Source organism: Haliaeetus albicilla, chromosome 23, assembly GCF_947461875.1.
Source record: "Haliaeetus albicilla chromosome 23, bHalAlb1.1, whole genome shotgun sequence".
In the NCBI taxonomy this organism is placed as follows: domain Eukaryota; kingdom Metazoa; phylum Chordata; class Aves; order Accipitriformes; family Accipitridae; genus Haliaeetus; species Haliaeetus albicilla.
Window position 1 is genome coordinate 26,405,135 of NC_091505.1, and position 23,027 is coordinate 26,428,161.

The 23,027-nt window shown below is 48.8% G+C and overlaps 1 protein-coding gene and 2 long non-coding RNA genes across 10 annotated transcripts in view; 2 read left to right on the forward strand and 1 right to left on the reverse strand.

Annotated features, from left to right (window-relative positions):
* Positions 1-5,333: 5,333 nt before the first annotated feature.
* LOC138690780 (uncharacterized) overlaps positions 5,334-23,027 on the forward strand; it is a 32,014-nt gene continuing 14,320 nt past the window's right edge. Inside the window, exons 1-4 of one of the 8 annotated variants that reach the window (XM_069811679.1) lie at positions 5,334-5,563; positions 5,690-5,873; positions 6,596-6,753; positions 7,620-9,321. In XM_069811679.1, coding sequence (XP_069667780.1) covers positions 5,334-5,563; positions 5,690-5,873; positions 6,596-6,753; positions 7,620-7,653 — 606 coding nt within the window. In that variant the 3' untranslated portion in view covers positions 7,654-9,321. Of the gene's footprint in view, positions 6,030-6,073; positions 6,157-6,595; positions 6,754-7,619; positions 9,322-13,103; positions 13,226-22,490; positions 22,562-22,700; positions 22,826-23,027 lie in introns of those variants that run through there. The other 7 variants (XM_069811680.1, XM_069811678.1, XR_011329576.1 and 4 more) reach the window with 7 other exon arrangements.
* On the forward strand, positions 13,635-20,085 carry LOC138690781 (uncharacterized). The gene is made up of 5 exons (XR_011329582.1): positions 13,635-13,963; positions 14,004-14,547; positions 15,832-16,370; positions 17,216-17,349; positions 20,058-20,085. It is a non-coding gene; the product is annotated as an uncharacterized lncRNA (long non-coding RNA).
* LOC138690783 (uncharacterized) lies at positions 17,151-22,623 on the reverse strand. The gene is made up of 3 exons (XR_011329587.1): positions 22,084-22,623; positions 21,745-21,789; positions 17,151-17,370 (listed from the first exon to the last, which is right to left on the reverse strand). It is a non-coding gene; the product is annotated as an uncharacterized lncRNA (long non-coding RNA).

Below are 23,027 nucleotides of genomic sequence, written 5' to 3' on the forward strand. Positions count from 1 at the left end.
AAACTGTTGTAAGGGTTCTGGATATGAGACAAGAAACCACTTTTTTTCAGGGAGTGTACTGGAACTGGGGACAAAAAGAAAAACATATCGCACTGAAATCATTCTTACAGTTCAGCACTTTCCGGTGACTGAAACAAGATCTGAACACAATGCCAGGACCAGACCCGTGGGCAAGGCATGCACTAACAACACGCAGGAAACCTGGATGGATCGCCTGCATCATGTCGTATTTCCACAATGAAAAGTTTTCCTTTAAATGCTCATACACACACGAAGGTGAAGATTGCCGTGGTTTAACCCCAGCCAGCAACTAAGCACCACGCAGCCGCTCACTCACTCCCCCCCCATCCAGTGGGATGGGGGAGAAAATCAGGAAAAGAAGTAAAACTCCTGGGTTGAGATAAGAACGGTTTTATAGAACAGAAAAGAAGAAACTAATAATGATAATACTAATAAAATGACAACAGTAGTAATAAAAGGATTGAAATGTACAAATGATGCACAGGGCAATTGCTCACCACCCGCTGACCGACACCCAGCCAGTCCCCGAGCGGCGATTCCCTGCCCCTCCACTTCCCAGTTCCTAAACTAGATGGGACATCACATGGTATGGAATACACTGTTGGCCAGTTTGGGTCAGGTGCCCTGGCTGGGCATGAGAAGCTGAAAAATCCTTGACTATAGTCTAAACACTACTGAGCAACAACTGAAAACATCAGTGTTATCAACATTCTTCACATACTGAACTCAAAACAGCACCGTACCAGCTACTAGGAAAACAGTTAACTATATCCCAGCTGAAACCAGGAAAAGATGCATACCAGATACGGGGCTCAGAGATGAGTGGTGAGAAGACTATCACTGTGTAACATTTCTCACTCAACAGTAGACAGTTTGCTCTGGTCACACATTCTGTGATTTTATGATTATTGCAGAAGGCCTACAGAGTTGGCCCCACACAGAACCAGGTCAGATATATCAGGATTTAGTAGTTCATTTGCAGTTTCTTGCAAACACACCTATAATTTTTCCAAGACCAGCACAGGGGAATAACCACTCGGTAAGCAGCATTCATACTAGTAAGTAATGAGGGAGAGGCATACACACTGAATAACATTCTTAAGTTTAGATATTGCAAAGGCCTTATCTTGCATGCACTACATAAGAAAAACACCTTGGGGCACCTCTGTAGTGTTTTGGTCAGAGTGCAGGCCATTTCAGAAATGGATCATCAGGGAACACAATGCAATCTTGTTAAAGCAATCCTCCATGAGCCATCCGAGAAGTCATTCAGAAATCCCTTCAAGGTGGAGATAAAGCCTACTGAATTCTGAATCCAAGGATGCAAAACCTGTGTTGCTGAAAAAAACCCATAAATCACACAAAAAGAATGAGACCTACCTCTGCAACCTCAGATAACATCCTGCTGTCTACAGGAGTCATTAGAAAAGCTAAGCACTGGCACCCAAGAAAACTTACTTCAGCCCTGTTTGCTGACGATGAGTCAGCCTGTGCTCATTATTCCTTAGAGTTACAAGAAGAAAAAAAAAAAAAGAAAATGATCATGTTACCCAAGGACCAAAATTTGGACAGTGAGTTTCCCATACTACAAAGATGATCCAAGTAAAAAACACATAACAAAACAGCAACTTCGAAGTCAAACACAGAAGAAGGTATTTTAAGCAGAGCCTGGTCAACACATTACGGCACAAGTCAGAACACATACAGAATCATCTAATAAAGCCATAAGACTTCAACAGACCTTTTACCTCTATTACAGAATCTATGTTACTCTGGAAACATCTTATTGTGAAAATGTATATAAAGCACTTACTCTCTGCACTAACTTTAGATTTTTAATTCCCCAAAACCTCAGCATACCTGCTAGCACAGTATCACTGTGAGGCTTGACAGCTTGACAAAAGAAACACTATTTGGAGTTTGAATTGAGGACCCAGTCAGTGCAGCATATGACACACTCGCCTTCTAAAGTCTTAATTCTTTTCCTCACAAAATTCCTGGCAGTTTGTAAGAAGAAACAGGAAAAGTCTTACAACACTGAAAGGAATTTTAGAATTCCCTGTCACCCGCTTGGCTCTTCAAGATCAAGCCTAAAGTAATTTTTGATATTTGCCTTTCACTTGGCAGACACGTTTTCAAGCTGTACTTTCAGTCAACAGCAATGGCCACTGGAGGCTTGGCATGCACAGTTTTAGTGATTATGGAACTATATACTGACATGTAATCGTTTAAAAGCCCCCAGACAACACAAAACATCTCACTCAACAGACTTTGGACAACAGAGATCTAATTTGCTGCATGCTAAGGTCTCCTTTCACCATAATCACTTTTGAATGAACTCATGGTCACAGCAGCAGAAACATCTTTAGATGAGTACTTAAGAAACAAACTTGCAGCCTACAGTAGAGCAAAGCAGTCCAAACTTCAGTTTGGATAGTGCGTGCATCATAAGCACAATACTCCAATGAATAGTTGAACTTTTTTCCTATTAGAAGTTGCGTGACGAGATTAATCTTCACCATTCTGCTGGAAAAGACCAACATTGCAAATAGAAGACAAATAAAACATTTTATCCCATTATCTGTCCAGTACCTCACAGCACCAACAATGATCAGCTGGAAACCATCACACCTTCCTGCCCTCCAACTCCAAAATACCACAGTTACAGCTTCTCTACCATCCTTACAGACTTTGAATCCACTTTGTCCCACCAAAAACCTCACCCCTCACATTACCACAAAACTGACAGATCTCGAATTATCATGTCATAGCGGCAATCCTTCCTGTTATCTTCTACCAAACTCCAGACCAAGAGAGGCATCCTTCACTGTCCTAAAACATGCATCCAAACTTCACACACTGCATGCAACCCTGATTTTTCAAGCACAATCTCAAGCCATTATGTATCTTCAAACTTTGAACAAATCTTCCAAACACTTGCAAACCATTGTGGTCCTCATAAAAGTTGTTCTACTCTCTACACCAACACTTTGCTTTGTTTCTAAGCATAAATTAATTTTACATTCTCTCTATTCAGCCAAACCTGTTCTTAGCAACCAGTATCATAGCCCTCTTCACTTCCAAGGGATCCATTTCTACTGCTGCTGCCTTTGATGCACCTGCAACCCCCATGTCTGAAGGCTGAACTCTTTTCTGCTGGGAATTCTCTAGGCAAGGGACAGAAACTGGAACAAGCCTGGGACCTTCTTACAGCACCTTCCTGAACAGCCCTGATTTTCCTTCTGCTTCATGGCCCCTTTGCTCCTCTGAGAAACACACTGTGGAATACCATTATGCCTGGCCCGATCTCCTACCATATGTCTAAAGGCTCCTACTCTACCTCCCCACTTTTAGTACTCTCTGTTTTTCATGGCTCTCTTTTTGACCAGCTCCATTCTCCTTCCCATCTCAACTTGCACACGTGAAGTCACCACTTCTACTTCTCTACTGCAAAGTCCATATCAGGCAACTCTGTACCCCTTTCTTTCAATGAATTTCACATCTGGTGTCTCAGTTTGGGCACTGCTGCAAAAATCAAAATTCTTTCTTCTCACAGTCTCCAGCCTCCCAGTTTCTGTTAATAACTCCATCAAATAAACAGGGCAAAAAAGGTTGTACCCAATTCCAGTAACTCACGTCAGGAACTTGACCAATGCACTTGCATCATCCTGACAAAGCTGCAGAAACAAAACACACCCTTCTTTACTCCAGTTGTAATAAAGAAATCTTCAGAAGACAAAACAGGCTGATGATATTCTATTCTGGAGTCTTATTACAAATCACAGTAGAACAAGACTGAGGATAGCATTGTGCATCAGAAAGCTATATGGACTGAGCCAGAAAACTAGCTGCCATAACTACCTACACCAAAGTGGTTAAAACTCAAAATGCCAGACATCAACATCCGGACCTTCTTTTCTCACAGAAGACATCCATACATTACTGACATAACTCAAAATATTTTCATAAATAGGTAGTTTTGAGGCTTTTGCTCAGCTTCCAGCTTTCTACTCACCATAGAATCCCTGCCTATAAGGAAATCCCTGCCTATAAGGGAATCATGACAGCAGTCTCTCCAGAGACAACAGCAAAAGTTTCCAAAAGCAAGCAGGTTACGTTGCAAAGCACACAATAGAAACAGCTATCGAGAACTATGCGCATATTAAAACCCCACCTTTTCCAACTTGCATAGTCTTTCAGTGGACCAAAAATTATCTGTCTTCTCAGGTATTTTAGCACCTACCCCACCCTAAATATCAGAGGCAAGTTGGGGGGAACGAGTATACAACTTAACTTCAGGGTCACTTGTAGATTCTTAAAGCTAGAAAAAAATAAACCACAAAATTCAGAGTTCATGAAAAACTATGACTATTTACTGCGACGCCGAGCAAGTATTGGGCAATAAGGGAGAACAGGTGCTCCAGGGTACCATAAGAGGAACGTAAGTCAATATAAATCCAGGTCTGCGTTAAAAGTTCCCTGGAAGCCTTTGTTTTGAACCTTACTAGTAAAGTTTACCGAGTTACACGAGCAGAGCAGTAACAAAGCGCTGCTCCGACAGAAACCCTTTACATCCATCGCAGGGCCCCGGCCAGCCTGACCAGGCCCCCCCAGTCCCACCTGTAAGATCCCCACTGCGCTCCCCAGGCGCCGCTCCCGCCCAAGGCCCCGGGCGGCCACCCCGTCGCCGGGAAAGACGAGGGCCGTGGGCTGGGCGAGGAGGCGGCCACTCCCGCGCTGCTCTGCGCCTTCTGAGGGCCCCGCGGCTGCCGCGCCACCGACCAGCCTGGAGGGAACCTGCCACCACCGCGGCACAGAGACAGCCGCCAGCCCCGCTTCGGGTCCTGCCGGGCCACCGAAACGCCATCGAGACCGCTCGTCTGCAGAACAGCACCGGCGTGCACCTGAACCGGGCAGCGGCAGCCGCGGGCAGGGCGGTCCTGCGCGCACCGCGCTGCCGACGGCCCGGTTCGGGTTGCGCTCGCAGCTCGCCAGCTCGAGGAGTAAGAAGAGCGACTGAGCAGCCGCGCCGAGCCAGGCCGGCGCTGAGAAAGGTCCCCCCGGTCCCGGCTGGGGCTCTCCAGTGAAGCCTCCAGCTCACGCACCGCAGGCAGCCGCCCGCCGAGAGGAAAGAACCGCCCACCGGATGTCGCAGGGCGGCGCCTCCGCCAATGACGCCACAGAACGCGGTCGGCTTCCGTACGCGAGTGAGCTGGCGCGAGCGCTAGCAGCGGCAGCCGGTCCCGGTTACTGCTGACCTCACGTGCTCAGCGCGCGGTACTGCAGCCTGCCGGCGGACGGACGCATGAGCAATGACGACTCGTTTGGAGCAGTACCAGACACGCGCAGCCCAGCCTGCCAGGCGCTCGGCGGCCGTCCGGACTGCGACGGTGCACGTTCGCTGCCAGAGTACGCATGCGCAACGTGGCCTACCGCACTCTGCTGCCCTCACTCGAGCATGCCGCATGCGCAGTACAGAGCGCCCAGCGCTGCTGCGCAGTGTGCGTTACCGCGGGGTGCCGCTGCGGTGTTTCGGTAGCGGGTAAGGTAACCGGCTGTTCTCGCCACCCCTTCCCGGTGCTTACAACAGGTCTTAACTCTTGCCGTTAGTCCCTGTTATCACGGGGGCGCGAATTGTTTTCTCGTAGCTGCTTCGTGTCGCTTACAGGCCAGTACAGCTGCTCACCCCATCGGTCCTCGCCGGTGTATCGGGACAGACAGAGCAGCTCGGAAGGGTTCACCGCTGCGGGTACGGCTGTGCGCCCGATGGGCTGCGATGCGCCGTCCGCCGTGTGACCAGTGCCTGGGAGCGGAGCGTGGCCGCCTGCAGTGCCGGGCTGTGCTCACCGGGGGTCAGCAGCGAGCGTGCCGGCTGCAGCCACGGGCCCTGAGCGCTCGATGGCGCTGCTTCCCGTTACAGTTCCCCCGCCCCATTGTTGCCACACGTCTTGGGCCGTTCACGCGCGGCCATGGACAGCGCACCACAGCTTCCGCCATGCTATGGGCTGGTGCGTGCGTCGTGTCTGGGAGTAGTGCGGGAGCGAGTGCAGGTGGGCAGCGCTCAACGCTGAGGGGCCGGGAGCCGCGGCGAGGCAGGCGAACGCTTAGCGATGAGAGGCTGGGAGCCGTGGCGAGGTGAGAGCTCGGCGCTGAGGGGCCAGGAGCCGCAGTGAGGCGAGCGCTTAGCGGTGAGGGGCCGGGAGCCGTGGCGAGGCAGGTGAGCGCTCGGCGCTGAGGGGGCGGGAGCTGCGGCGAGGTGAGAGCTCGGCGCTGAGGGGGCGGGAGCTGCGGCGAGGTGAGAGCTCGGTGCTGAGGAGCCAGGAGCCGCGGCGAGGCGAGCGCTCGGCAGTGAGGGGCCGGGAGCCACGGCGAGGCAGGCGAGCGCTTGGCGCTGAGGGGCCCAGAGCCACGGCGAGGCGAGTGCATCCCTTTGTCTGTGCTTGAGCGTGGGGGCGATTGCGGCCAGACGGGGCAGTCGCTGCCTGGAGGCAAGTGCGCAGGGAGGGCTCGGCCCTGCCACGCTCAGCGCTGGGACACTGGGGAAAACTTTGCCTTTTCCTTATCTCACTTTTAGGTCCCACAGTGTCTTCCGCAGCATGGGCCTGTATGCACACTCAGCTCTTCGGACCCTCTGGAGCTGTGGGGAAAGCAAATGGGCCCTGGAGCAGAATTTTCGCACAGCATCCATGGGAGGAGGTCAGCTGGTTGTAGCAAGCATGCCCAGGAGCGCTGGTGAGCAACGCGGAAGTTTAAAACTGGTCAGCCAAGCAGACTTAAGGTACTTTTGAGTGGGGACAATTAGTGCAGCCCCAAGTTAGTTACTTGAGAATGGAGGAAACAAAAACAGAGAGAGGAGAGATATCCTTGGGCACTCTGAAGCTACGTCTGTCCCTGTGCACAAAATGTGGGCACCAACTAAACCAAGGGTTAATTAAAACCTCCACTGAGCCTCCACAAGCCTTGCACAGCTTGTACAGCTGCTGTAAAGCATAAGGATCCCCTGTCCCCAAGGCATCCACACACCACACTGGTGATACTGAAAAGCTGGTCAAAGAATCTAAGACTCATTTTGGAGTTTTAGAAAGCAGGCATTCTTTATTGCAGCGCTGGATGCACAGGGGATAGTTCCAACTAGCGTGCGTACCACAGCTTTAGCACAAACAGGTTATATAGAATACCTAATTGCATGTTAGTTAGATTAGTGTACGTATACATAAAAATGATGGCAACCGATTATCATGGTACTGCCTATATCCGATCACGCGCAATGAAAGATCTATTTGAGTCGAAGGGCTGCTTTTGCGACCACCGACCCATTTGAAGTTCTTGCTGGCTGTCCTTGAAGTCTTTATTCTTGTCCTTGTTCTTTGATCTTGAAGCTTAACGCAGTTTCAATCACATGTGGTCAGTTTCAGCATTGTTCTCATCTAGCATACAGGAACATCTAGTCATAAAAGCAAAGAACTGCAAAACTTAGGAGTACCTACCTCTACTAGTTAATTGCTTGGCTATACTTTTGTCTATTGTTTCAATCGTAGTGTTAGTATAAGATTTCTAATAATTATTTACCAAATCTCACTTTTACAGTCACCTAGCAGCAAAGCAGTTTCCACAGCTGATACAAAATATTAAAACCATCAAAATATTTAGACATACCATACAGAATGTATGGAAATATGCTATCACTGGGATCTGGATATTTCCAGCGCTGGTGCAGCAGTGTGATGCCTTCTCCTCCTGTAGGACATAGGGGTCCCCCATGGCTCTTCTGGGATGTGAGTTCCATGATGCCTCTTTTGGGCTTCCCAGTGAGTTCTTTGCCATCACCATCTCCTCCTCTGTTGTGCCCAAGCATCCCTTGGCCAGTCTGTGAGATATTTTCCAGTAAGTCCTCAGGGTGGGATTTGCTTGCCAGAGGAAAAGGCTTTTGAGGCAGTGTTAGTGACTGCAGGAGTTGTCTTACTGGTTGTCATAAATGCTTCTGTCTCTCAGCAGGTACCAATTCCCTTAAGGAGATGCTGGTTGGTGGTTATAGGTGTCATAGAATAGAAGAGAGTATTTCAGTTGGAAGGGATCTACAATGATCGTCTAGTCCAACTGCCTGACCAATTCAGGGCCGACCAAAAGTTGAAGCATGTTATTAAGGGCATTGTCCAAATGCCTCTTAAACACTGACCCGCTTGGGGGATCATCGACCACCTCTCCAAGAAGCCTGTTGCAGTGTTTGACCACCCTCTTTCTAAGGAAAAGCTTCCTAATGTCCAGTCTAAACCTCCTCTGATGCAGCTTTGAGCCATTCCCATGCATCCGATCACTGGTTCCCAGGGAGAAGAGCTCAGCACCTCCCTCTCCACGTCCCCTCCTCAGGAAGCTGTAGAGAGCAATGAGGTCGCCCCTCAGCCTCCTTTTCTCCAGACTAGACAAACCCAGAGTCCTCAGCTGCTCCTCACAGGACATGCCTTCCAGCGCTGTCACCAGCTTGGTTGCCCTCCTCTGGACGCGTTCAAGCAGCTTCACATCCTCCTTAAATGGTGGGGCCCAGAACTGCACACAGTACTCCAGGTGAGGCCGCACCAATGCTGAATACAGCAGGATAATCCCCTCTTTTGACCGGCTGGTCGTGCTGTGTTTGATGCCCCCCAGGATGCGGTTTGTCCTCTTGGCTGCCAGGGCACGCTGCTGGGTCCTATTGAGCCTGCGGCTGACCAGCACCCCTGGGTTCCTTTCTGCAGGGCTGCTTTCCAGCCACTCCTCTCCCAATTTAGACATGTGCCCAGTGTTACTCCATCCCAGGTGCAGAATGCTTGTTAAATTTCATGCCATTGATGATTGCCTAATGCTGCAGTCTATCTAGATCCCTCTGCAAGGCCTCTTGACCCTCGAGAGGGCCAATGGCATCTCCCAATTTGGTATCATTAGCAAACTTGCTAATGGTGCGTTCGACTCCTGCATCCAGATCATTGATAAAAATGTTGAACAGAAGTGGCCCTAGAATTGAGCCCTGAGGAACACCACTGGTGACCAGTTGCCAGCCAGATGTAGCCCCACTGGCTCTGGATATTTGCCTGTGGAGCTCAGAGGACCACAAACATTAATTGTCTGCAATGGAGATGAATTACTGCTCTCAGTGGTGTAGGTAGGTTCTGTGGAAGTGCAGCTTAGTGCAGCCGTATGGATTGATTCATGCATATGGTCACATGTGAATGGTGACTGAAACCAAGCGTATGAACAGTGACTGTAAAGTATTCTTGGTGTGTTCATGTTCTACTGCTCTGCCCAATAAAGGGCAAAATTTTAAAACTGTGGGCTAAAGTTACTTAGCTTCTTGTTACAGTCTTCCTGGTTAGATATGCTTTGGAATTTGTCCCTTAAAACAGAGTTCAGAATTTTTCACTTAAGGTTTGCTGTTTAAAGTTTGTTTTGCATGGTTTCTCACTTGAGAGTTGAGCTTTATTACTTTAATTTTTAGGGCTCAGTGTTTATCAACTGGAGTTTACAGTTTACTCTTTTACTGATCAGGACACAGGATTTTAGATCTAACCTCATCAATACATTCTCAATCCCCAGTGATTGTTTGGATTCTGAGATTTACAGTTTATCACTTTAGGGTTCAGGTTTAATGGCATACTGTTAAATAGAAAGGTCTAACTCCTTAGAAAATAAACTTAAATCCTCAACCATAAACAGTAGACTGTGAAACCTTCTTTGGGGTTTGTAACTGTAATGCACCAGGAGTAGTTTTTGTTATGATCTCAGAGGAAAAGGCACTTGGAGTCCATAAGGTATTGTTTGAAATTCCATTTATTGAAGCTGACTCTAGAAGGAAAAGCGGGATAGTATACATAATCTTATGTCCCTTTGTTGTCACAAAAACTTGGGTCTGTTACCTGGTGTGTGTCGCCAAATTTACACACAGAGTCACGGTGTTTTATTACATAAAGGCACAGATATGGGTGCATGGCACAAACCAGCACACCATCAGTACAAACTGACAGTTATTTACATACAAAATTTAGTCAGCTAATACATATTCATTGTTATTCTATTAAATGATTGGTTTGCCTATCATGTAGATAACTACACATGCCTGCTATGATTTTTTGAGACCTTTACTTCCTTAAGCTTTTGAGTTGTTGGGTTCCTTGAGTTGGTGGTCCTGATCTCTGCCTGCCAGAATTACCTTTCCTCTAGTTTCACTTAAATTTGGCAACACTTAGCAGTCCTTCACGGACCTTTAACAAAGCAGACTGTCATTCAGTTTGGGGTTTTGTTCTTAGCAATATTGTGGTTTACAATGCCAAAGTATTGTTAGGGTAAAATGAACTAATTTAATCTTTATTGATATCACTTTCAAATGCCGGGAACCCCAAGTTGTGCAGAATCAGAGGTACCTCCAGTCAGGGCATGGCACATGGTGCAGATCCTGTCTGTTCTGCAGACGTCTTTGTCTTTGGAGCTGTTATGGGATTCTCTTAGAAGAAAAGAATTCCATTCATTATTTCTACTATCAAACAGAAGAAGGTTCACATGACAAACTGCTGCTTCGCTTTAAGATAAAAGACAAGGGCTTGCAGATGGTGTAAATGCCAATGTGAAGTGGGAGCTGCCTACAGGCTCTTTTGTTATGATAAACTGCCTAAATTTATCCTACAAGCAAGAAATATGCTTGGCACAACACAGATTTGAAAGCCAACCTAAGCCCAGGCCTGTGCCTTCTCAGGTTAACTGTTGTGTGGATCACCAACTCCTCCATACACAACAGTCTTCCTGTTAGAATCGCTACAGTTACCTTCCCCTGTGCCCCCTGTTCAGTTCTGTGCTCCAACCTGAGGTCTGGGATTAATACAGTGCAGGCACAGTGTAGTGAGCCAAACTGCTGAGGTGGCTAGGAGGTAAGAGCTGTGAAAGTTTTTCGCAGGGCTCTTGCCTAGGGGTAGGGCAGAATCACCTGTAGATCAGATAAGGGGTTTTCCTCTCAGATACCAGACCTGAACCCTATCTTTGAAGGAGAAATCTTGGAGGACATGGACAGCTCCTCAGTGATTTGCCACATCAAGAGCAGTAACAGGAACCAACTCTTGGCAACTGGGTTAATGAACGCTGGTCCAGTAATGAGTCTTAAGGTGCTGCAGGTAAATTGGGAGTGTGCTGGCACAGAGCCTTGTGGCAGACTGACTCTCAATTGTTGCTTTTGTTGATTAATTAATTAAATGATTGCTTTATTCTTTGCATTCATGGCTGTGGTTCTTGCTGTCCCTTTGCGCTCAATAAAGTGTGTGAGGACAGTGTCTGGGGGTGGAGGTTACACATTGTATGAGGGGGTTGGTCCCAGGGTCTTAGATTCACCTCAAAGGAATCCCTGTGCTGTCATAGAGTTGTAGGGGATTTCCCTTTCATTGCTGTGGAAACTTGAGAGTTGTCCGTGGCATTTCCAATCATCCCAGCAGCACCTGGGACCACTCCAGGGCCTTGTTTGTGAAGTCCCCAGGCTGCTCCTGGACTTGCTGTCAGCACTCTCGGCTATGTGGACAATGTCTGGGGTTGAGGGCCAGGGCCAGCAAAAGCAGTGCTGTGAGGCAGGGTTTCCACAGGGTGAGGGGCTGCCTGCAGGCACTGTTCTATGAGCCACATTGAGCCCCATGACAGGCCTTAGGACCCTTTTGGTGTGCAGCGAGGCGCTTCGTATGTGTTGGGAGCCTGCCCCCACACCCTCTGTACCTCTCAGTTCACATTCAGGGTTGCCCCTGAGCCCTTTTGTGTGCTCCAGATCCTTCTTTGTCTTACAACATGCCACAAAGTTTTCTGTTCATCTTTTTCCCATTGCAGAGTTTTTCCAATGCTTTCCTGTGTGCTCTGGGGTCGTATTTTGATGGAGCCCAGGGGAGGAGGAGGTGAGGCACTGTGGGGGTCGGGCCATACCCCCCCTGTTCCTCCTGGGCTCCAGCTGCGGCCGGGGCTGGAGGAGCCCCAGGTGCGGGCAGTGAGGCTGATGGCGATGGCCCCTCCCTGTAATGGGCGGGCTGCCAGGGCGGGAGCTGGGGGCTCACTGGGGGTCTAGGAGCACCAAGCCCGGTGGCAGGGCTGCGCACTCGACCGGCGAGCCCCGGGGAAAGCCCCAAGGAGGACGGCGGCGACCTTGTCGGACGCACGGAGTGGTGGCAGCAGGGCCGCGCCGTGTCGGAGTGGGGGTGGCGGGAGCTGCCTGGAGCTGTGCTGGGGGCTCAGCGGAGATTCCGGCTGCCCCAGTGGGGGAGGACGGGGACTGGGACGGACAGGGACGGAAGCGAAAACAGTGTCCCCTCAGGGTCGAAAAGCAGGAAAACTGCCTCCTGCGGCATGCCGGGAGCTGTAGTCCTGAAGCACGGAGCTTCTGGTCAGCCATGGTGCCTCCCGTGGCATACTGGGAGATGTAGTCTTCCGGCGCTCGCCTGCTGGGTGGCCGGACTGTGTTTGCCAGTGCATGCCAGGAGCCGTAGTTTTCGCGGACTTGGCGGCCGGGCAGCAGCGTGGCTCTCAGGCACGGATGGTGTGGCGTAGTCCTCGCTGCCGCCGCAGCCCCTGGAGTCTGACCAGGTCAGACTCAGGAGCGTTGCCGGTTTCGTGTGGTTTTCTGCGGGCTTCCCGCTGCGCCCGCTCCCTGACCAGCCGTGCGGACGTGCCTCCCAGGCGCATGTGCCATCCTGCATGTGGGGCAGCCTGGTGTTCGTTCGCCGGCTCCAGCCCCTCCGGCGCATACACGGTCCCCAGGAGCAGCGTGGCGGCATGCAGGGCACGGGTCTCGGTGGCAGCGGGCGAGCGCCAGGACCACGGGTGAGGTGAGCAATCCCCTCCGGTGGGGGCAGGGGCGAGGGCAGAGGGTGCCTCCTGCCCTCTGGCCGCCCCGGGGCTGGCAGGACGGGAAGCTGCGAAGCGGCCGCCACGGCAGGCTCCCGGTCCGCCGGAGGCAAGCTGGGCCAGGGCAGCGCCTGGCAGTTCCCCGAGAGCCGATAGAAGGGAAGAGGGGACGGAGGCGGGCACCCCCTAGGCGTGGCCAGCAGGCGCCTCCCCGAATCGCCGGAGCTCCCCCGGCGCCTTCACTCGGCCCGTGTGGCTGCCCCCAGCTCCAGCCCCTCCCCTGAAGCCTGTGCTGTAGCCGCAGGCAGCCCCCGAGCACTGTCGTGAGGGCAGCAAGCTGGCCCTCCGGTGTTCTCGAGTCTCCCTTAACGTGGGTGCCCTTTTACGGCGCTCGACGCTGTTGCCTGGCAATCAAATCGCGACACGGCGTCTCGGCAATCGCGCATGCGCGACGGCGCGGTTCACGGCGCTCCTGCTGTTGCCTGGCAACCAAATCTCGAAACAGCGTCTCGGCAACCGCGCATGCGCAGTGACGCAGTTTAGGGTGGCTCTGCTGTTGCCTAGCAACTAGATGGCGTTACGGCAGCTCCGCGACCGCGCATGCGCAGTGCGCCTCTTACGGCGCACGCCGCTGTTGCCTGGCAACCAAAGCGCGACACGGCGTCTCCGCAACTGCGCATGCGCAGCGGCGTGGTTTACAGCGCTCGGGCTGTTGCCCGGCAACCAAAGCGCGACAAGGCGTCTCAGCAACTGCGCATGCGCGGCGTCGTGGTTTACGGCGCTACTGATGTTGCCTGGCAACCAAAACGCGGCACTGGCGTTGGGGAGCCGCGCATGCGCGGTGGCGCCTTTTGACGCCCTTCTGCTGTTGCCTGGCAACCAAAGCGCGGTAGAGCCGCTCGGGAGCTGCGCATGCGCGATAGCTGCGCGTTTCACCAGCGCTCTCTTCCGCCACCTATTGAACAGACTTCGGTACTGCAGCTGGTGTGCCGCGCATGCGCGCTGGCGCGTTGTGCCAAGCCCTCGCCGCTGCCACCCCGCGACCAATGTTCGGTACTGCAGCTCGGAGGCTGCGACTGCGCGGGGCTGCCCCTCTCCTGCACGTGCCGTCCGACGGTAACGGCAATGCGCCACCGGCGGGAGGTGAGGCCGCACTCGTTGCTTCCTCCCGGTAAGGAAACGCCGCCGGCAAGGAAAGCTTGCACGGGCTGTCTCTGCCTGGCCTCCCTCTCCACGCGGCGCAGGAGCACAAAGGGACAGGCGGGGCGCATACTGCCTGTGGGCAGGAGCTGCTGCGGCTGAAGCTGGAGAGGCCAGAGAAAGGTAGAGAAGAAGAAATGGAAGGCCAGCCGGCTGGCCGGCCGGCAGCTGCCTCCCGCTGCAGGCAAGAGAGAGCCTGCCTCTCCGCGTGTGGAAGGATCCCTCTTCGTAGTCCGCAGCAGGTCAGACCGCCGAGATGCACCGCAGGGTCCGTATGCAACACCGACGGTGCAGTACGGCCACGTAGCGTGTGAGCGAGCGAGGCTCCGTGCCTAGGAAGCCTCGTCTTGCGAGACCTATGAGACGCGTGTTCTCCTAGGGGGAGGACGGACGTGCCACCAGAGTTACAGAAGAGGAGGGGAGCGGGAGAGGAGCAGAAAGAAGCGTCTGAACTGGCAAATTCTCCTGGCAGCGCCAAGAACAAGAGCTGTGGTGAGCCCCGCGCCCTCGGGCCCTGTCTCCCCTCTTCCGCGTTCTGGTCCCTCCCTGCCCCTCCCCTGGTCCCCTCTCTTTCCCACACCGCTGCCTTTTTTTTTTTTTCTTTTTTTTTTTTCTTTTTCTTTCCTCCCTTGTACCTCTGATACTGAAAAGCCGGTCGAAGAAACTCCCTAAGACTCGTTTTGGAGTTTTAGAAAGCAGGCATTCTTCATTGCAGTGCTGGATGCACAGGGATAGTTCCACCTAGCGTGCATGCCACAGCTTTAGCACAAACAGGTTATATAGAATAACTAATTGCATGTTAATCAGAGAATACATATACGTAAAAACGATGGCAACCGATTATCATGGTACTGCCTACATCCGATCACGCGCAATGAAGGATCCATTTGAGTCGAAGGGCTGCTTTTGCAACCACCGACCCATTGGAAGTTCTTGCTGGCTGTCCTTGAAGTCTTTATTCTTGTCCTTGTTCTTTGATCTTGAAGCTTAACGCAGTTTCAATCACATGTGGTCAGTTTCAGCATTGTTCTCATCTAGCATACAGGAACATCTAGTCATAAAAGCAAAGAACTGCAAAACTTAGGAGTACCTACCTCTGCTAGTTAATTGCTTGGCTATACTTTTGTCTATTGTTTCAATCGTAGTGTTAGTATAAGATTTCTAATAATTATTTACCAAATCTCACTTTTACAGTCACCTAGCAGCAAAGCAGTTTCCACAGCTGATACAAAATATTAAAACCATCCAAATATTTAGACGTGCCATACAGAATGTATGGAAATATGCTATCAGAGGTGTCCGAGGGGCAGGGGGAGCGCCGGGGGGCGCCCCGAGCTCCGGAGCAGACTCGCTGGCAGGACTCAACAGGCGCGCGACTGACTGAATAAACGCTGGCCGTCCGTCCCCTTTGCCCTCCGGGCTGCGTTTGCACTCCCTTTGCACGGGGCGAGGGGCCGTGAGGGAGCCCAGGGGAGGAGGAGGAGGTGAGGCGCTGGGGGGGTCGGGCCGTGCCCCCACCCCGTTCCTGCTGGGCTCCAGCTGTTGCAAATATTCTGGTAAAGAAATCAAAATTTAATCACATAGAAGAGTTAGGTTTGATTAAGAAGTAAAATTGTGAAGCATAACGTATGGGATTGTTAAGTTTGAAATGTAGCCACAGAAACTTTAGGAACGTGTTATGCGTGACTCTAGGAACCTTAATATTGTTAAAGTTTGAAATAGCTAACCCTAGAAACCTCACCAGGAAGTTACTGCTTTTTCTACATTCTGTTTCAGGAAACTAAGGAAACCGTCGTGGACACCAGTTTGCTGCTTGGAAACCCCCTTACCTTTCCCATCTTGATTTGAGTATCAAAGATTCCAGTCAGCAGAGCTAAGTGTAACTGACCAATGATTGTTTTTAAATAAGAATATTGATAAGGTTATATAATCAAAGGACCGATCATTATAAAGGTTAAATTTAAGAACGAGCATAGTATGCATTTTTACGGAAGGAGCTTAGGTAACAATGACCTGACAGAAAAAGTCTGTAAAAACTGATGGATTTTGATACTAAGTGGGACACGCCTTTGGAGGAGCGATCCCCCATGTCCCCAGCGCTACAATAAATGAAGTGCCTGCTTCTTAACTTCACGTTGGTGTTAAGGAGTTTTATTCCGGATTTCGATAACGGTTTTGGCGACCCAGATGGGACCTTGCGAGTGAGACTGGACGAGATCGAGTGTTGATCGAACTCCAGCTGGCACCGAGGTATTCTCGGGGAGAACCATCACCCTCGACTCGCAAAGCTCCTCGCAGCGTTCCCTGGAAAAAAGGTAAGGCGCTGCTTCTTTGGAATTTGTTTGGAAAGCCTGCCCGTGAGGCGCAGCGAAAGCTTCGCAGGGTTGGGGCTTGGAGGGTACCTGTCTGCAGTGGAAGCCTGGGCGTCTGCCTGTAAGTCATAAGTGAAAGCTATTGCTGGGTTGGACTTTGTGTATTGTTTGGGACAATTGTCATTTGCATTTGTTTGGTATTTGGTATTTGAATGTATATAAGTATAATGGCATTAGCAAAATTGTTTAAGAATAAGAGTGCAGGAAATAGAACTGCTGATGAAAAGATACCAAAAACATCACCGTTGGGACGTTTATTGGCACATTGGGGTGAATTCCAGGAAAAATGGTAAACAAACAGAACTTTGAGTTACAATACTATATTGCAATTACTGTTGTTTTGTAGGAGAGAGAGTAAATGGAATAAAGTGCCATATGTAGATTTGTTCTTTTTAAGTGAACGTATCTGACGGGGACCGGAGGGGAGTATCCCAGCAGAACCTCTGGTTACAGCTAAACTGGGAGAACAGAAAACTGAATCTGAATTGACACTAGAGTCACCTTTTCAGTTTTAAATACCTTAGAGGGAGAGTTAAGTTTTGAAGAAATTGGTGGTGTCGGTGCAACAAGTGAATGAGAAACTAGACCCTTCTTTCAATCTTTAACAATGAAATTAGGAAAGCAATGGGTCACTCAGCAGTTTTTGTATGTGCCAAATTCTCCTAAACTCCTGTTAAGGAGGGATCTATTTGAGAACTTGGAGGCAGAAATTAAATTTAAAAATGGAGAGATTAAAATTTTAATTCCAGAAACTAAACGTATCGAAGCAGTGGCTTTGTTGTTAACAGGATGGTTACCGAAAGCAGAAGATTATACCAGTCAAAGTATAATGCTGTAATTCCAATCGTCTGGACTGGGAAGTTCCCGGTAAATCCAAAAAGCAGAACCTGTGAGAGTTGATTTAAAGCCAGGATCGAATCCGGTAAGAATTAAACGATACCCCCTAAAACCAGAAAGTCGGAAAGGGTTAGTAATGGTAATACAAAAATTTTTAAGATACAAATTGTTAATAGAATGTGAATCCAGATATAACACCCCGATCTTGCCTGTTAAAAGGCTAATGAAAAAGATGATAGATTAGTTCAAGACCTCCTCAGAGCAATAAATCAAATAGTACAAGATATTCATCCGGTAGTAGCAAATCCTTATACTTTGTTAACAACCCTAACGGAGAAACAAGAATGGTTCACAGCGTTAGACGGAAAAGATGCCTTTTTCCGTATTCCCTTGGATCCCAATAGTCAAGAGGTTTTTGCTTTGGAATGGGAAAATCCCGAGACTGGGAGAAAAACACAATATACGTGGACAGTCTTGCCTCAAGGCTTTAAGAATAGTCTTACCATTTTTGGAAATCAATTGGCACGAGAATTAGAGATGTGGAAGAAAGAAAATAATCAAGAAATCTTGCTGAAATATATGGATGATCTGTTAATTGTAGCTGAGATGGAAGAACAATGCACAAAGTTAACTATTAACTTTTTGAACTTTTGGGGAATCAGTGGATATCGAGTGTCAAAAGAAAAAAACCAAATAACCCAGAAAGAAGAAACTTACTTGAGTTTTAAAATCCTAAAAGGACAGAGACAATTGGGAACTGAGAGAAAAGAGGCAATTTGTCGTCTCCCCGAACCTAAGACTAAAAAAATGAATGACGAGCATTTCCGGGAATGGTTGAGTGGTGTCACCTGTAGATTATAAACTGTGGCTTGCTGGCCTGACCTTTATAGGAGCAGCTCAAAACCTCAAACAATGGATTGGACCGATGCCGAGAAAGGTACTTTCCAAGAATGGAAACAGGCTGTAATAGGGGTGCCAGCCCTGGGCCTGCCAGATCTCACAAAGACACTTGAACTTTTTGCTCCTGAAAGAAGAGGTATAGCTCTGGGTATCCTGGCCCAATATTTAGGGCCAAGTGGGCGAGCTGTGGCCTACTTCTCGAAGCGATTAGATAATGTGAGTCTGGGATGCCCTGGTCGTCCGAGAGCTGTCGCTGCAACTGGGCTACTGATCCAGGAAGCTCGTAAGTTCACCTGAGGACAAAGGATTAGAGGACAAAGGATTACTGTACGTTTCCCATAGGATAACTGTTGTGCTAAAACAGAAAGGGGGGCATTGGTTATCCCCTAGCAGAATGCTGAAATACCAAGTGGCGTTGCTGGAACAAGATGATGTTTACCTAAAAACTACTACCACCGTTAACCCTGTTGCATTTTCAACAACTGATCAAGTTAAAGGAGAACTGGAACGTGACTGCTTGCAGGCAATCGAAAGAGTTTACTCCAGCTGACTGGATCTCTGAGATGTGCCACTAGAAGAAACAGATTGGGAACTATATGCCTACGGAAGCGGTTCCATCTGTGAAGGAAAACGTTTATCGAGATAGACAATAACTACTGAGGAGGTAATTGCATTGCCAACTTTGCCTTCGACGGTATCTGCCCAAAAGGCTGAATTGATAGCTCATATTCAAGCTCTGGAACTAAGTCAAGGAAAGCGAGTCAACACTTGGACAGACTCAAAGTACGCTTTTGGAGTAGTACGTGCACACGGAGCGATACGGAGAGAAAGAGGACTGTTATCTGCACAAGAAACCACCATTCAGCACGCAGAACAAATACCGAAATTGTTAGAAACCATTCAAAAACCAACAGCAGTCACGATAATGCACTGTAAAGCACATCAGTTAGGTAAGACCGGTCCTAACGCAGGTAACCGACTGGCTGATAAAGCTGCTAAAGAGGCTGCGGAAAAAGGCATCCTAGCACTAGTTCCAGAGAAAAGTATAAAATTGCCCAAAGAAACTCCAAATTATAACAAAAAAGATGAAGAATTAATTATTAGATTGCAGGCTAACAAAATGAAACAGGATAGGCTGTAACACTGACAGGTCAATAATAGTCCCACCCACAATAATAAGAGAAATTGCCCGAGCTGAACATCACAAAGTATATTGGGGAACAGAAAGTGAAATATGACAAAGATTGTTTAAACAATTAGAAGCGGATGTGAAATTTATATATAAAATTATCCCCGAATCAGTAATAAGATCATCTTTGGGATTATGAAATAAGGAAATTTTTTAGGAGAATATTAGCAAATTGATTGTATAGAATTGCCTTGAAAAGAAGGATCTATCCTAGTTTTAGTTGATATCTTTACTGGGTGGCCCGAGGCTTTCCCTTGTCGCACCAACAAAGCAAGGGAAGTAGTCAAAGTCTTGCTCAAAGAGATAATACCAAAATACGGGGTGCCTGTAAGAATGTCATCTGACAATGGCCCTCATTTCATAGCAAAGATTATGAGACAAGTTGAGCAAAGTATTATCTATAGATTGAGACTATCACACCCCATATAGACCACAAGCAAGTGGGAAAAAAAAAAGAGAGAGAGAGAGAGAATGAACTATACCCTTAAGCAACAGTCGAGTAAAATTTGTCAGGAAACCTCACTCCTCACATGGGTTAAAGCATTACCCATGGCTCTATTAAGAATCAGAGTATAGCCAGAAGAGAAAGAAAATTTAAGTCATTATGAAATGTTGTATGAAAGACCATATCAAGAGTCCTATGTTCTGAGTATCTTGAGTGCCTTTGGAGATATGTTTTTAAAAGGTGTTATGATTTCTTTAAGCAATTCTTTTCAAGAACTTCGTCAGTATTGTTACAAATATTTTGCCAATAGTTAAAATTTTATAAGCTGGGTTTGATTAAAAGGATAAGATTTTAGAACATAGGGCTTTGAAGCTCACAATGTAGTCATAGAAACTCAGGAACATATAAGATGTGTTGTATACAATCATAAGAAAATAAGTATTGTCTAAAATTAGTTAACCGTAGAAACTTTGACAGATTTGTTAGTCTGTAGTGTTTTGTTTTAAGACATTAAGGGAGATCGTTATGGACCTTAGTTCTGTTGCTTAGAAACCCCACTTTGATCAAGATTCCAGTTAGTGGAATTAAGTAAGATTAACCAATGATTGGTTTAATATAAGAATATTGATAAGGTGGTGTGACTGAAGGGCCAATCATTAGAAACGTTAAGGTTAGGAATTAACATAGAATGTATTTTATGTAGCCTAATACATGATGGCGAAAATCGTACTGCGCAGAATCACATAAGAGAGGTCAACTATCGGACAAAGTGAGGAAGACTATGGAAGACCACCAGAGGGCTTCTGAAGACCACCAGAGACTTCACTGCGCCTGCATAAAGGGACATTTACATACGCTAATGATTTATCGGAAGGTTGATGATTATGTATGACATTTCCCAGAAATTTAGTGAATATGTGTAACAGGTGTGTATTTAATCTGTACAGTTAGACTAGCCAGGTGCACACACTAGGTGGAGTGATCCCCTGTGTGCCCAGCGCTGCAATAAAGGAGTGCCTGCTTCTTAACTTCTCATTGCTGTTAAGGAGTTTTATTCCGGATTTTGGCAACAGTTTGTCTCCACAGCTGGACCCTTAGAATTGGACGTAGCAGCACATCCCTTCCGACCAGGAGATTGAATATATATAAAATCACTGAGAAGTGGAAAGGACCATATCGAGTCATTTTAACAACCCTTATAGCAGTAAAGGTCTGGGAGAAGAACCTTGGCTTCATTATTCAAGAATAAAGAAAGCGCCAACAAGAAACTGGAAGTCTAAAGAAACTGGCCCTTTAAAACTGAAAATCTATAAGTAAGTTTCATGTTATCTATTTGGGAAAAAAGTTGTGTAAAGTTTATAATATTGGAGTTGCTATTAGGGATATTGTCGAGGGCAATAGTCTTTTTGTGTGTTTAGAGGGTTTATGTGGGTTTTTTTGAGGGGTTCTAAACATGAGATAAACAAAATAATTATTGTTTGAGCTATTAATCTTGATATTAACCGTTTTTGTAATTTGGATTAAAAAAAAAAATCTAGTTTTGTAACTGATTCAAAGTTTTGTAAAGACACAAAATTTAACCTCAGTAACAGCCTGCCTTACGATTCCAAAGTCAGATGAAAATCTAGTTCCGTGGAGAATACTCACATTGAATTTAACCAAAACTTGAGAAAAGATGTAGAACAGGGAGAATCATTTTAGCAAATTAAATGGGATGGATTTAAAAGGCAATTATTTTTTTTAAATTTGAAAGAAGGAATTATAGCGTTGTGAATTATAACATTACCAAACCATCCACCTCATGGACAAAAGAATTCATTTAATTGCCCTTCGGGAGAAACTTGTACAAGCACCCCTTGGGGCTGTCAGTTGCCAAAACCGTAGAGACAAGTGCAAAAAGGAACTTGGGATCATATTTAAAATATAAAACGATGTTTAGAATTTACTGGAGTTCCAGGATCCTTGTTAGAGCCACCCAGAGTCGGGACCATCTATGGAAATTTAGACTGGTTTAGACAACCAGAGAAAAATCACACATCCTAAACAGAGCTGTATGAAGGTTTATACTTGCAGCTCCTCTGACCCCAAACTCCAAAGACTTTCTCTAGTAGCTAAAGCTCTAAGATGGGGATGTATTTGTAGAAAGTATAATAATATTTTACATGATCTTTGGTCCTCTCTTAATGACGGAAAAAATTTAGCTTGGAGTTGACTGTATTAAAGGACAGGTGAAAAGTTCAGGGTTAACTGTTTGGGTGACTAGTGACGATATATGATCCACTCACCTTTCCATGAAGGAGAAAAGCAAATTGTGGACTTTAGACTTAATAACTCTATCCTCTCTCTGGAAGAAATCTCCCCTGTGGCCTTGCTGGTGGACCTGGGTAAATGGAAAAGATGATACCTGGCAATCGCCAAGTCTTAGAACTAAAATAAGAGGGGTATTAAAATCTGTATTTTGACCCCAGTTAACACCTCTTCCAACTCAGATGACTCTTGACATCTTTCATTCAATCAACGAAGTGCCTGCTGCTTAAGTTCACATTGGTGTTGAGGAGTTTTGTTCCGGATTTCGGTACCACAGCTGCGGGCCGGGGCTGGAGGAGCCGCAGGTGCGGGCAGTGAGGCTGATGGGGACGGCCCCTCCCTGGCCAGGGGGGGCTGCCGGGGGAGGGGCCGGGGCGGGGCCGGCGGGAGCCCAGGCAGGAGCGGAGCGGAGCAGAGCAGAGCGGTGGCTGGGGTGCGGCTGCCCCTCGGGAGAAGGTGAGCGGGGCCGGGCGCCCCTCGGACCGCGAACGTCGGTAGGCGGGGGTGGCCCGGGGGAGGTGGGGGCCGCCGGTGCCGAGGCCGGGGGGGAGGCCTGGGGGCTCACACGCGGGCTGGGAGCGCGGGGCCGGGCCCGGGCCCGGGCCCCGTGGCGGGGCTGCGCAGTAGCCTGGCGGGTTCCGGGGAAAGCCCCGAGGAGGACGGCGGGGTCCGTGTCGGACGCACGGAGCGGCAGCGGGGCCGCGCCGTGCCGGAGCGGCGGTGGCGGGCGCTGCCCGAAGCTGGAGCCGGGCGGGGGGGGGGCCGCGCCGTGCCCTGCCCGAAGCTGGAGCCGGGCGGGGGGGGGGCCGCGCCGTGCCCTGCCCTGCCCGAAGCTGGAGCCGGGCGGGGGGGGGGGCCGCGCCGTGCCCTGCCCTGCCCGAAGCTGGAGCCGGGCGGGGGGGGGGCCGCGCCGTGCCCTGCC